Below are 14,407 nucleotides of genomic sequence, written 5' to 3'. Positions count from 1 at the left end.
CCAGATGAAAGCTGTGTCTTGCTACCCTATTAATTTCATCACAGCCTCCAACACTTTGGTCTACACACCTGGATCAATAATGGCGTCACTGTACAGTGTCCACCATGGCATTTCTAAATCCACCCTTAAATTTCCATCTAACCCACAGATTACCCATGCTAAACATTTATCACATTTCACTAACCTCACCAAAGAAGGATGCTTTGCCATACACATGCCAGCCGAGCATGGCCCATATGCTCGGCTCGTTACACATCTCCCGATTCACATCCCCATGGCTCTCTTCCCAACCCGAGAGTCCATAAATCATAACGGAGCATCTGTGGAAGGTCACTCACACCATCACGTTCCACAGATGCCCCAATGGTTGTCCGGCAGGCTATCTCCATCCCTGTCCATTCGGTTTGACCCGCGTCCATCGACCAACACGGCATGGCAGGTCATCACATGCCAGTTGTCCCAAAGTCTCAGGGAGAGGGTGTCAGGTCGTATGCCCGGGTGATCACTACATCAGGCCCAAGCTGGCCATCTGCGGTGCCACCACCAAAGCGCGACCCACAACACCTCCCCCCAGTGGTCCTCAATATTTGCCATCCCAGGCTTGAGAAACCACCTCGGACCTCCCTGGAGGTCTTAACCCCCACCAGGGTCCGGTGACCCTGCCGGCCCGAGCCACCAGCTCGGACGGCGCCCCGACGGACAAGGGACGCCACACTCCACCAGACCCCCCGTGGGACCCAGGTCGTACCTCGACACCCAAGGCTGGACCCACGTCCAAATCTCGCCATCACAGCCCCCCAGCTGGCCGGCATACCCAAATTTTGAAAGGGGCAACTTTTGCCCGAGGCCATCACCCATGACCTCTCCATATCCAGATCCCGCAACCCGGGGACCAATCCCAACCATGGCTGCTCCAAATCAAGTTCCCATTGTAATTTTATTTTAAATTTTATTTTACAAATTTTCATTCCCACCGCCAAACCGCAGCTGCAGGGAACAACCTCTACCACCGGTTGTTCTGCCCCTCCCTGCAGTTGATCCAAATTCCCTACAGGGACCAAATCTCCAGAAGCTCTATCTCCCGATCCTCCAAGATCCAAATCCAGCCCGGAGCCAACACACTCCCCCAACTGGTTGTCCAATTTTGGAGCCTCTGTTTCCAAATAGCAGTGTACAGTGAGCGTCCCCTCGGTCATTCCAACCACCTCCTCGGACCAACTCACCTCTTCCCCCAGACTCCTTTGGGCCTGAACAAGCTCTACCTCCATGGGACTGTCACAGGTCTCCAGCCGCTGGATCAAATCATCCTCATCATCATCATTTCCACAAATCATTCCTGGCCCCGCCAGGCTTTGATCGATATCCCCAATAAATACCTGGTCCGGCTCCATTGCACGGACCCCCAAAAACTCTACCCCCTCTTGCTCCGCACCACCGCCCTGGTGCTGCACAATTCCAAATTCATCCCCCGGTTGGGGTGTTGTGACATCCACACGGTCCCGATAAACAACCAGGCCAGAATGTGGGAAACATTCCCCATTACAACTCTCACATTCCAAATTTCCTTCCCCGCTCACCTGTGGACACTCCACGTTTACCTGCAGGCATTCCCCATCTACCTGTACACATTCCCCATCCACCTGTGGACATTCCCCGTCCACCTCTGCACCTGCAGTCTCCCCATTTACTTCAATTGCCATTCCCTGTGCAATTCCCAATTTTGCCATTCCCGGTGCAATTCCCTGCTCGTGAGCAACATGCACATCTGCATGGGCCGTACTCTCTCCTGTTCCCAATCTAGCTTCCCCCCGTTCCGATTCAATTTTTGCCACCTTTGGCTTCTCCTGTGCCCCCATTTGAGTTTCTACTTTACCCTCAAATTTCCCCAGTCTGTCCGTAATTTGGTTTTGCACTCTCCCTTCTATGCCATCAATTCGTTCCCCCAGCTGCTGTGCCATTTCCCCAATTTTTCCTTCCATACTGTTTTCTAACCCCTCTAACCCATTTTTCACTCCCTCTATCTGATTCTCCTGGGCAGCCATTCTATTTTCTACCCCCATTAACCCATTTTTCACCTCTTTTATCCCGTTGTCTAACCCCTCAAAATTATTGTCTAACTTCCCGATTTTCTTGTCTAACTCCTCAAAATTATTGTCTAACTTCTCACCGGTACCCCTCGCTTCGTCCCTCATTACCCCCATTTGGTTCTCCAATCGCTCACTCTGAGCCCTCATGTCTCCCATCTGCTTTCCCAATCGCTCACTATCGGCCCTCTGAGCATTTATTAAATTTACTATGGTCTGGAGATCTATCGGGGCCGTCCCAGCGGCGGGGAAAGTTCCAACGCTATCCTCCTTATCCCCCATTTCCGGCTCACTCCCGACGCTGACGGAGGCCTCGCTGCGTACTTCCATCTCGTCAATTTCCGACATCCGCTTTCCGGAAGATTGTTTCCCGCGCGCGTATTTATTTTAATAATTCCAGTAACACAATTTAAATTTGACGAAGACGCGATATCGCACTCCGTATGCCCAATTGATTACTAAATTTCTCCGCCTCGCCTATAACAATTTTGCGTTCGAACGTCGGGCGCAATGTACGCCCGACCGTGTCGATGTCGCCCCGCGGACAAAAAAATTTGTCCGACCGTGTCGATGTCTCGCCGCGGACAAAAAAATTTGTCCGACGGGTTCAAATCCTACACTCCTGACACCACTTGTCGCGTAACCGTGATTAACACCACAGTTACGGATGACCGATTTGCGAGACTTTAACTCCCGAGGCGAACACTCAATGGCGGACTCAAGTTCAACACCAACGCGCGGAATGGCGGGACGCAGCGAAGGCTCCGCAACCTTATCTATTAAAATCAAACACCCAGGAAAACTGCGTTCAAATATATACAGAAAATAATATAAGGGTTTATTAGGAAAAGTAAAGCCAGTGAAAAAGCCCGCCGGTAAATCTAATAACTCTAATAAACCTAAATCGGGACGTCCCCACACGACTGACAGCAAACACAAACGAGGGAGATTAATTACGAAAATAACACGTCTTGTAAAATGTACACAAGGAGCTCGGCTTATCTGTCTTTGTCGTCTTGTATTGTTTGCCGTCCACCCCGGCACCACTCGGCCCCGATGCACCCACGAGGCCTTGCTCCAAGCTCCGATCCTCTCGCCGCCCACCAGGTCCGTGCACCACGCTCCAAAGCACCCAACGCAAGCCAGCAGCTTCACACGAGGTCGATCCCCACACAAAGCACGAAGACAGGACCGGAGAGAACGCAGGTGTGACTGCACGTCTCGTCCTTCCAACTTGCTTCTCAATTGCTCACTGCCAAGCTCGAACTCGACTGCGACTGGAATGGCGTGTCCTCTCCAACTCTCCACCACCGCTCAACTCTCTGGTGCCTGCCTGCGTCTGCCACGAACTCAACTCAACTTCGCGAACTCAACTCGAACTCCGCGAACTCAACTCTGGACTCAACTCAAATGGCGTCCGACCGTCGCCTATATTGGTGGCCGATGACGTCCCATTGGCGCACTCCTCAGCCAATCAAAGCCTCCCGCGACTCCTGACATCTCCCCCCTCCGCCACCCTGCGGTCCCGGCATAACACGTGCCGGCCAGGTTTGTAGGCCTTGGAGGTGTACACGGTGGCGGCCACTTGTGGCGGTGTTTTTGACCTGGTTTCCTGTCAATTTAATACGAAGTCCTTGTCAGGGAAAGGGAATTATTTAATGTTGCGCTAAGGACCTAACTAATGTTTATGTGGTTTGCAGTGCCATAAAGGACAAAGGTTTGATTACTAGGTGATACTCACAGGGGCGTTACCTTTAATCCCTCACTATTTAACACTCGAATCTCCAGGTAGATCCACACTCATACATCTTACCCCGACAACCGCCTGAACATCAATAACTTATTACATGTAGAGTCCCTGTCACGACAGCCGAATACCTACCTATTCAGATCTACCTAGCTCTAGATGTTGCATTACCAAATTCATAACAATATAATTAACATAAGTATTCAGCCCCCAGAAGCAATATGTCGTAGAAGCTCCTTTGGCAGCGAATGCAGCTACGAGTCTTCCTGCGTATATCTGTATCAGCTTGGTGTAAATGATCTGTATCATTTACATAAGTATGTCTGTGGCCTGGTGTTGGCTTAGCGGTTAGGGTGCTGGCTTGGGATCCTCGGATCCTGGGCTTAAATCCCGGTCGATCACTGAATTAACGCCACGGGTGTTGCCTCAGCCTGTCATCCTTCCGAGGTCAGCAAATTGAGTACCAGCTCACTAGTGATTCCCTGTGTCGTTGAAGGCGGCAAAAAGGGTTGGCGTCAGGAAGGGCATCCGGCCGTAAAACATTGTTTCAAAAAGGGGACCACGGTGCCCGAAAAAAGCCAACAACTGCTCTGCGGGGAAAAATGGCCTCTAAAGGTGGTTCTTCTTCTTCTTTGCACATCTGGATTTGGAGAGTTTCGCACATTCTTCCTTGAAATCTTCAAGTCTTTCCATATATTCTCAATGGGATTCAAGTCTGGAGTCTCATTGACTTTCACGTCCTTGTGCTGAAACCATTCCAGTGTTGCTTTGGCTGTATGCTTGGGGTCATTGTCCTGTTGGAACGGAAATCTGCGCTGCAGTCCAACGTCTTTGCACACTGAAGCAGGTTATCCTGAAGGATTTGCTTGTATTTGGCTCCATTCGTTGTTACCTCGACCTGCACAACTCTCCCAGTCCCTGCCGCTGAAAAGCATCCACATAGCATGATGGTGCTACCACCATGCTTCACGGTAAGGATGGCGTTAGATGGGTGATGAGCTGTGCTCGGTTTTCGCTAGAGGTAGCACATTGCATTCAGGCAAGTTCAATTTTCATCTCATCAGACCACAGAATATTTTGTCTCATGCTCTGTCTTTCACGTGTTTTTTTTGCAAACTCCAGGCATGCTGTCAAATACTTTTTTCTTTCCTCAGGAGTGGCTTCCGTCTGGCCACTCTCTCATAAGGGCTGGATTTGTGAAGTGCTGCAGAGAGTCTTGTCCTTCTGGCGGATTCTCTCATGTCAGCCAAGAAACTGCAATTCTGTCAGAGTTGTCATTGGGTTCTTGGTCACATCCCTGACCAAGGTCCTTCTTTCCAGTTTGGTCAGACAGCCAGCTCGAGGAAGAGTCTAGGAAGTTTCATATTATTTCCATTTCCTAATGATGGAGCTCACTGTGCTCTTTCAAAACTCGAGAAATTGTTTATATCCTTTCCCAGATATATGCCTCCTCACAATTCCATCTCGGAGTTATACGGACAGTTCCTTGGACTTCATGAAGAGTTTCTGCTCAGACATGCACTGTCAACTGTGGGACCTTGTATAGAAAGGTGTGTTTCTTTCTCAATCATGTCCAATCAATTTAATTGGCCACAGGTGGACTGCAATCAAGTTATGGAGACATCTCAAGGATGATCAACGGAAATTGAGTTCAGCACCTGAGTTCAACTTTGTGTATCATAGTAAATGGGTTGAATGCTTATTGACTCAAGACGTTTCAGCTTTTCATTTTTAATTAATTTGTTTAAAAAAAAAAAAATTCCACTGACATTATGGGATATGTGTACATCAGTGACAGAAAAATCTCAATTTAATGCTTTATTAGTTCAAGCTGTAACAACAAAATGTGAAAAAGTAAAGGGGTGTGAATACTTTCTGAAGGCACTTTATAATATATCTTCAAATGCTTATAAAGCGGCTTTTTTACCCTTCATGTTTTGTTGCTCGATTCCAACCACCATGAAGAGCAGACAAAACAAGCATTCTGAGTATTGCGCTGCAATACATTTCCCCTACCGGCAGTCTGTCGTCCGGAAAACTGTTGGGGAAATTACCAAAGTTCAAAGTGTCATAACTTTGTCAAAAATGATCGAAACGTCGTGAAGTTCGAACTTGATCTGTAACTTATCATGAAGAAACCATGTACCAAGTTTGAAATCATTAGCATTAAGAGTTTAGAAAAAAGTCCGGAAAACTGTTCTTTGCGTGATGGACTGACAGACGGACAGACGGAGGGACGGAGTGCAAACCTATAGTCCACTCCGGTGTACACCGGTAGGGGACTAATAATAAGGCCGCCAACTTGGTTTTCTGGTAGGCCTCTGCTGATTAAACACTGCACAGGTTTGTTGCATCATATTTCCACTGGCTTTGTTTCAGTCGAGTGTTACTCACGATGAGTGCCCCCGAAAAGTCTAATCAATGTCGAATAAAAATTATTGGTACAGTTTAATCAAGCCCGTCAGCACACACAGTATGCGCCTCCATAAAATAAATAGCGTTACCTAATTTTTGAACAGCCCCATATTGGAATGAAACAATTCGTGACCGTGTGACAAATCCGGTTGTTCTGATATAACCGTGGTGGAGGCTGTCATGGATGAGAGGTGTGGAGTAAAAAAAATTAATAGCACATTAAATATGGGTTTCCCAATGGTGCTGTTCATCTTTTAAGAGTGCTTTAATGCCCATTTCCCAATCAGCCCATTACCAGATTTGGTTACAGGTTGTGACCAGTATTTTGTTTTGAGAAGTAAGATCAATTAAGATGGACATCAACACTTCTTTATAATTTAACTTCACAAAACAGCCCAGTTTACACATAATGCAACATACAACATTCATCTCACCATGATCCACTGCAAACCTAAGTTTCTGTATTGTTGCCAAGTTTCCACTGACTCTGTATATTCCATCAACATCCAGGCCTGATAAAGAAGTGGCGGTGGGGGAGGAGTTGAAGAAAATAAAGATGACAAATAAATGGTAATTATTTCCAACTGGGTTCATCACATTCTCAAGAAGACAAGCAAAGAACATTTGTGCGATTTTTGTAAACATAAAAGCAACATTTAGGAGACACTTAAGGCCGAGCTTGCTTACCTCTTTTCTCAACGGCTTCTATACAAAGCTGTACAAACTTGGGCACAGTACAGTTCTCTCGCTTGCACAACTCGGCCAAAGGGCAGCCAAATACTTGCTCTGGAAAGGCCAACAATGAAAGACAAAAGACCTCATATTGAAAAGGCTTTTGCAAGCAATAAAAACAATATAAAAGCTGGCATGGTTGTCATTCCAAATACTTAGACAGGGAAGTCACACAGTTTACAGTATGTATCAACAAGCATGTTATTAAATGTGGCCAAATTGTATTGCAATGCATATTGATGGTTTGAATAAAACTAATTTAATTTGTAATACTCGAGGCAAGCTTAACAATGTTATTATTTTAAAATATGGGAAATTGAATTGTGTTGCCCATGCAAGTGAGGTTTCACAAACATTCACAGACTCATTTAGCAATAATAACAAGCATTCTGAGTATTGCTCTGCAATACATGTCCCCTACCGGCAGTCTGTCGTCCGGAAAACTGTTGGGGAAATTACCAAGGGTTATTTACCCACAGGTTCTGAAACGTTCCCAATCGCTTATTACATCAAGACGGGCTCACCTGTGATTCACACTCGGGACTTCGATTTATACACATTGCAGACAGTTCAGCAGAAGCACGAGAAAATAAGTTGTTGATAAAGAACCTTTCAAGTCGCTAAATATCAGTAATTTATTATATTTTCCGGTTCATGATAAATGATCGATGTGTATATATTGTTACAGACGCGGTTTTGGATGTTAGTTTACCGAGCGGTTTGGTATGACCGCGTCTACACAGTTTACCCGATTCCACTCGAGCGTTGGCCAAATCGCGCTATGCTAAATCAATTAAGGAAAGGACACAACGGCTGGGTTAGATGACACGACACCAGGGGTACAGTTCTCAAGACCTCCGGAGGAGGTTATAATATTTGTATGCGGAACGTTTAGATTACAAGGACAAGAGGTACAGCATAGGAAGGTAGGCACTTAGACACACTTATCTTATTCCCGACAGACCACAGATAAACGGGACAAGACTGACTCACACAGGGATTGATGGCAAGGAAGGGCAGGTAGTCGATGGACAGCACAAGGTGCACCTTGGCTCAGGGACAGGATAGCGCGGTCCAAAAGATGCAGGCAGGTATCGTCGCGCTGGAGGTGGCGTCTGTTTCTCCTCAAGCTGGGGGCGCATCTGACGTCACCTCCGGTAAGTCGCTGCGTATATCCAGCGGGGAGTGACACGCCCTCGGCTCGTTAGCTCCGCCCCAGATGGAATCGGCCCGCCGCTTCTTATTGGGTGCGGGGGGGGTTACCGGGCTCCGCCCTTGACGAGGAGCTGACAGTCAGCCCCTTCGTGGTAACCCCGTCGGAGCACATGGGCAATGGCGGCTAACCAAGCCGGAGTGAGGACGCACACTCCCCGCGCGCTGTTGTTGTAGTTGTTGTTGTTGTTGTAGTTTCATGAGGAAGATGGGAGGAGGTATGGGGAGGTCCTAAACTCACTACTGGTGCCATACAATCACATTCTGGTGCAACGAAGAGTCAGAATTAATGGAAACGAGTCCTTAACTGACATAGACTAAGAATAACGAGCAAGATGTCCTATAGTTGTCTACGTGAGATGCGGTGAACCTGGGCACGACATTTAATGGGGGAAAAAGGGGAAGGTCGGTTCTACAGAGTGTTGTTTACAGACAATGGGACTAGGGAATGGGGGATTGGGGATAGTTGGGGAGTATTGGGGAAATAGGGGAATATTTACAAGCGGATATGGATGGAGGCCAAATCCCATATCCGCAACATTGCACCCTTCTCTACCTCGGGGCGTCCCGACCCGATAAATCTTTACCTACATTAGTGTGGCACTCAGATGTAGTTCCCTCTACTATTAACTCTACCCTGAGTGCGACAGTTTTACAGATGTTCACAATTGAGTAAATATGTCCCCCTGCGACGTTGCACCCTTCTCCTCACAGAAACACACCCACAGGATAACCGAATCGCGGAAAGAATTCTCAAACTAAACATACAGCCGGTAGGGAGCATTATTTACACAAGACTACACTGATATTTACACTACGATCCAGGACCTGTTTTTGGAGGAACACATGCAGATGTTATGCATAGAGAGAGCACGCATGCCAGCATCGATACACCAACCCACGAGTGCTCTGTGGCCTTACGGCCTTTAATAATGTGCAGAGCACCCCTTCCAAGCACCAAAAGCACCACCCCATCATGTACAGTCAGCACCATCCGGTGCACCAATAAAGTGTTTATAGTCACCGGTGGTGTCGCAGCCGGCCGATGTTCTGCCGCTGGTCTTGCCTTCGTGTGGTGCACTTGGCCTTCTGGCTTCTTTAAAAATAAAGAAAGGCGCCAACCGCGTCCATTTCTAAATTGTGGCCGTCAGGGGGCCAACTATTAGTGGTTCACCTGTATGGCATAGGTGCCACGTTGACCCATAGGTCCATCCACGGGTGGTGCTTGCCCGCAAGAGAACTGCGGTCCATGGTGGGCGGCCACAAAAATTGCGGTCCATATGGTGTATCGATCCCGGCAGCAAGCAGCGAAAGTGCAGGCCCACAACTGCGGAGCCAGCACCTCTCTCTCCTCTCTCTCTGCCCCAAAGCCAGATCCTCGGAGGTGGGAGACAAAAGAAAAGACAAGTGAGTAAGGTGGTAAGGGCGCAAAAGTGCACGCAACATTAGGTAATGCACACTAGGGGCACATGGGAACCAGGTGAGACAGGTACGTTCCTACCGTACGCCCCCCCCCCCACCCCCACCAGGTAACCTACATTGCCCCTCCCTTACCCCTTACTGTATCCACACAACACAACACTACCCATAAACATCTACTTTACAAATCAACAAACGTCCCTACTGTCTTCCCCGTTCCTCCCATAAACCAAATTCGTCTTCTCTCCCTCCTAACCAATCAAATTTGCCATTTTCAACTCTCATCAAAATTTGCCATCTCCAACTCAACATCATAATTTGCCATCACCAATTCATCATCAGTCCCTCCTAGGGAGGGAGAGATGGAATCACCCCGATGTCTCATCCACGTCGTGATGCGTCTCACCAATCCACACAGCAATTCTCATTTCCTGCACACAGAACAAAGAAACACAGGTGTGGAGTCATCATCACCACCTCAGGTAAGTGGCTGCGTATGGTGCGACAGGTTCATCAATCCTAACTATTTCCTAAATGCCTTTAACAACTTTACATTACCCGGGGTCTTTCCCTGCCAATCCATTGGCCAACTTACACTATGGGTTCTAAAAACCAATTCCCATTGACCAAACTGTGGTGCTTTTCAATTTGGGGTCTCACTCCCCCGATTCATCTATCGGTGCCCTCGCACAATTTCTGGGCTGCGACGTGTAGCTCTCCTAGCCGGTCTACCCACCTGCACACCTCCACCACTGCAGTTGCCTCCGAGCTTACCTGCTCCTTACCCTAACCTAACTACCTGGGGAAGGCCCTCTGGCGCTCTCCCCACTCGGTGCCCTCTCTGGCACTGGGCTACCCGGGTCCGTCCTCCGGATCCTCGGGCCCCACTGACACTAACGGCTCCCAGAGCCCACCTGCGGCCTCACCTGGCCGACATCCTCACAGTGGTGGAGTGCCCAACCAACTACACATACTAACAGGCTACACGCCCAGCCATTTCCACAACACTAATGCACCCATCCGCAATACCATTCTGCAACCGCACCACAAATGCCAATATCCAACCACAATTTACCTATACCCTCCCTCTACCTAACACTTACACGACCCGCCCCGGGTATCCGTGATAGGGGTCCACTCTTCCCCCATTCACACCTTCGCACCATGCACACCACTCCGTACCACTTACTCCAACTCTCTCCACACACCTGTACTTGCACACCTGTGCTCTCACTCTTGGTGCCGCCTGCACCCTTCTCTCCCCAAGCGCATTCGCGCTGATCCACAACACTCACTACTCATACACTGCTCCACACACCTGTCCAGTTCTCACACAGCATCATCTCATCTAACTACTCCCCTCTGAAACTTGCGCTTCCCAGTCGTCCCTTTAAACTAATGCGCTCCCACGTCATTATCATCCATACTAATCTACCTGCGTCCCCACTACAGGTATCAGTCACTATCTAAACCTTAACGTTACCTAATGTCATCTTCTAGGGCCCTATCAATATCCTAACCCACCCGGGCTAGTTTTCACTGCCATACACCCCATAAACTATAGCTCCTTTGCCCCACGTTTGTGAGGGATGACAGAGTTGCCATCCCACCACATCGGGCATCTCCCACTACCAATTTTGCACATCAAATTTCAACAAATCAAAAATTTGCCAATCACTACTCATCATCTGCCAATCATTACTGCCAATCCTTTGCCAATCATCAAATTTTGTTTTTCTCTAATTTTGGGGCCAAAACACTAACCTCATCACACAGTCTACTCACTAATGCCTCTCGGTGCGCCAATTCCTATCCAAAGCCCGGCTTCGTAAAGCCAAGCCATGAATGCGGGTTGTTTGGTGCCAGCGGCTGGACACGTCCCGCATTCGGTGCAGGGAAGGAGGTTTACCCGGGCCGAGATCCCACGCACCACCTCGGCGTGGAGCCATCCAATGTCCCGATCTCGACCTGCCGGCACGTCTCAACAAAACGTGGTCGCCATGACGACCCTTCCTATCCAGCTGCCCGCTCCACCTAGTGGAGCCTGGACGCGGCCGTTCCACGCGAGGCCCGGCACGCACCGAGGGCCCGATTCGGCTATAAGTCGTTCTAACCGCTGCTCCGTTTAACGTCGATGCTTCACCTGCATGCTTACACCCCGCAGCCCGTTCCTTGCTCACACATCCAGCCGTTCCCAGGCTCCTCGGACCTTTCCTTACACACCCAGGTACACTCATTCCACTCACAGCCTTGGTCACACACCTGACCACCGAACACTTTGGCACACATTCGTTGGTCGCACACCTCACCAACACACCTCTTCGCGCCCCCTCCTCTGTCACCTCCTCTGTGACAATCACAGGTGTGCTCTCATTCGCACACCCAACCACGTGCCTCACTACCAATTCCAGCGTGCATTCCCACTCACGCTCTACCATTCCAGGTGTGCTTCCTTTCTCACCTGTCACAACCAACTCACGCTCCGTGTCACTCTTACTACTCTCACCTCCACTCTTGACAACGCACTCACCCTTACTCCCGACAGCGCACTCTTTCCTCATGCACCTGTCCGTTACACACCTTTCTCGCGCATGGTCTTGCGCACACTCTCCCGTCACACCCTCTGTAACACTTACCACACCGCGCTTCCATGTGCTCCCTCGCACACGCGCTACGACCGACTCACTCTCGCCAGCACCCTCACTCCTTGGCACGCACTTTTTCCTCACACACCCCAGAGTCGGACTTTCTCGCACACCTCCTTTTTCGCACACCAGACCTGTCGCACACTTCACCAACGGCCTCTCACGAACACCCGGGTCTATCTCGACCCCCAAGCTTCTTAAATCCCCTGGCGCATCATACGCACGACCATATTGGTCACCACTTACACCGGGTCCTCTTCCTCTTCGCTTCTCCTCCATCACCTGCGAATCCCTCATCCGGTTAATGAGCACATCATCACGATCCAAACACAGACTTTGGACCAATTCTTTTATCTCCTCTTTTATCTCTTTCTTATCCCCTCTCCGTCGCTTCTTAATTTCGCTCACCCCTTCTTCCACTTCTTCTAATTTCTGCTTCACCTCTTTTATTTCCCGGTACGTCTCCTCAAGCTCGTCCTCCAAGGCTATCTTGACCGTTTCCATGTGCGTCCTCACCTGCCGGTCCTTCGTCTCCATTACCTCTATCACCTCGTCCAACCTCGTTGTCAGTCCCTCACGTACCATCTGACATTGCCTCTTTGTCGCTATCAAGTCGTTTTTTATGTCGTTTTGTGTCGCTTTTAACCCTCCTAATACCGCAGTGTTCCTTTGAACCTGCTCCGTTAGTCCTTTTTGTCCCTCCGTCAGCTGTTCCACCTCCTGCGTCAGGTCCTCTATGCCCCCTTGTAACTTTACAGTCCCCTTTCTCACCTCCTTCTCCATGTGCTCCTTACAGTGCCTCACCTCCTCGTGCACTCCTCCGACCTCCTCACTCACACCTCTTCTGATCTCTTCTCCCATCACTTGCATCTCCTGCCCAGATGCCACCCTCATCTGCTCCATTTCCTCCCTGTGAGCATCCAGTTTGGTTTCTACCCCCATTCTGACCTCCTCTATCTGCTGCCCCATTTGTTTAACTTCCCTTTCTGCTTGGTCCCTCATGTCCCTCAATTTGCCTTCCATACTGTTTTCTAACCCCTCTAACCCCTTTTTCATCCCTTCCATTTGATTCTCCTGAACGGCCATTCTGTTTTCTACCCCCATTAACCCCTCCTGTATTTCCCCTAATCTATTGTCTAATCCCTCTATTCTACTCCCTAACCCCCCGATCTGGGCCCCCATGTCATCCCTCAATTTCTCGCTATTGGACCCCATTTGGCCCTCCAATCGCTCACCCTGAGCATCCATCCGGTTCCCCATTACCCCCATTTGGCCCTCCAATCGCTCACCCTGAGCATCCATCCGGTTCCCCATTACCCCCATTTGGCCCTCCAATCGCTCACCCTGAGCATCCATCCGGTTCCCCATTACCCCCATTTGGCTTCCCATTACCCCCATTTGGTTTCCCATTACCCCTAATTGCTCACTCTGAGCCCTCATTTCCTCCCTCATTTTCTCGCTATTCTGGGCCATAAGGGCCTTCATTTGTATGAAAAAAAGGTCCAAATCTACCAGCGGCGCTACTACGGTCGCGGGCGTGGGCGCCGTGGCCATGTGCGAGGCGCCATTTCGCGCGCCCGTAACCTCGTGCGCGACGACGCTATTTTGCGAATCTGCTACCCTCACTGCTTCGCTCTCCTCTTGTCCCTCATTTTGGTCCTGGATCGACCCTGCCTCACTCTCTTCTACCGGAACCCAGCCGTCTTGGTCTGCCATAGCGCGACTTTCAAAATTCGGGTTTTTTTTTTTTTTTGTAAAACACAATTAAATTTCGTTGTTATAATTTCGAGCGCGTGAAACGCGCTCCGGATCGAATCCCACTTCCCGACACCAATTGTTACAGACGCGGTTTTGGATGTTAGTTTACCGAGCGGTTTGGTATGACCGCGTCTGCACAGTTTACCCGATTCCACTCGAACGTTGGCCAAATCGCGCTATGCTAAATCAATTAAGGAAAGGACACAACGGCTGGGTTAGATGACACGACACCAGGGGTACAGTTCTCAAGACCTCCGGAGGAGGTTATAATATTTGTATGCGGAACGTTTAGATTACAAGGACAAGAGGTACAGCATAGGAAGGTAGGCACTTAGACACACTTATCTTATTCCCGACAGACCACAGATAAACGGGACAAGACTGACTCACACAGG

General features: G+C 49.3%; 1 protein-coding gene across 6 annotated transcripts in view; it reads right to left on the bottom strand.

Annotated features, from left to right (window-relative positions):
- The window catches only part of LOC137431736 (rho GTPase-activating protein 15), a 246,576-nt gene that overhangs the window by 51,038 nt on the left and 181,131 nt on the right, over positions 1 to 14,407 (bottom strand). For all 6 annotated transcript variants that reach the window (XM_068123376.2, XM_068123381.2, XM_068123380.2 and 3 more), the window contains 2 exons: positions 6,934 to 7,032; positions 6,681 to 6,758 (listed from right to left, as the gene is read on the bottom strand). In XM_068123376.2, coding sequence (XP_067979477.1) covers positions 6,681 to 6,758; positions 6,934 to 7,032 — 177 coding nt within the window. The remainder of the gene's footprint in view (positions 1 to 6,680; positions 6,759 to 6,933; positions 7,033 to 14,407) is intronic.

This window comes from Myxine glutinosa, chromosome 7, assembly GCF_964187855.1.
Source record: "Myxine glutinosa chromosome 7, kmMyxGlut1.1, whole genome shotgun sequence".
NCBI lineage: Eukaryota > Metazoa > Chordata > Myxini > Myxiniformes > Myxinidae > Myxine > Myxine glutinosa.
This window is presented reverse-complemented; position numbering and strand designations above follow the sequence as displayed.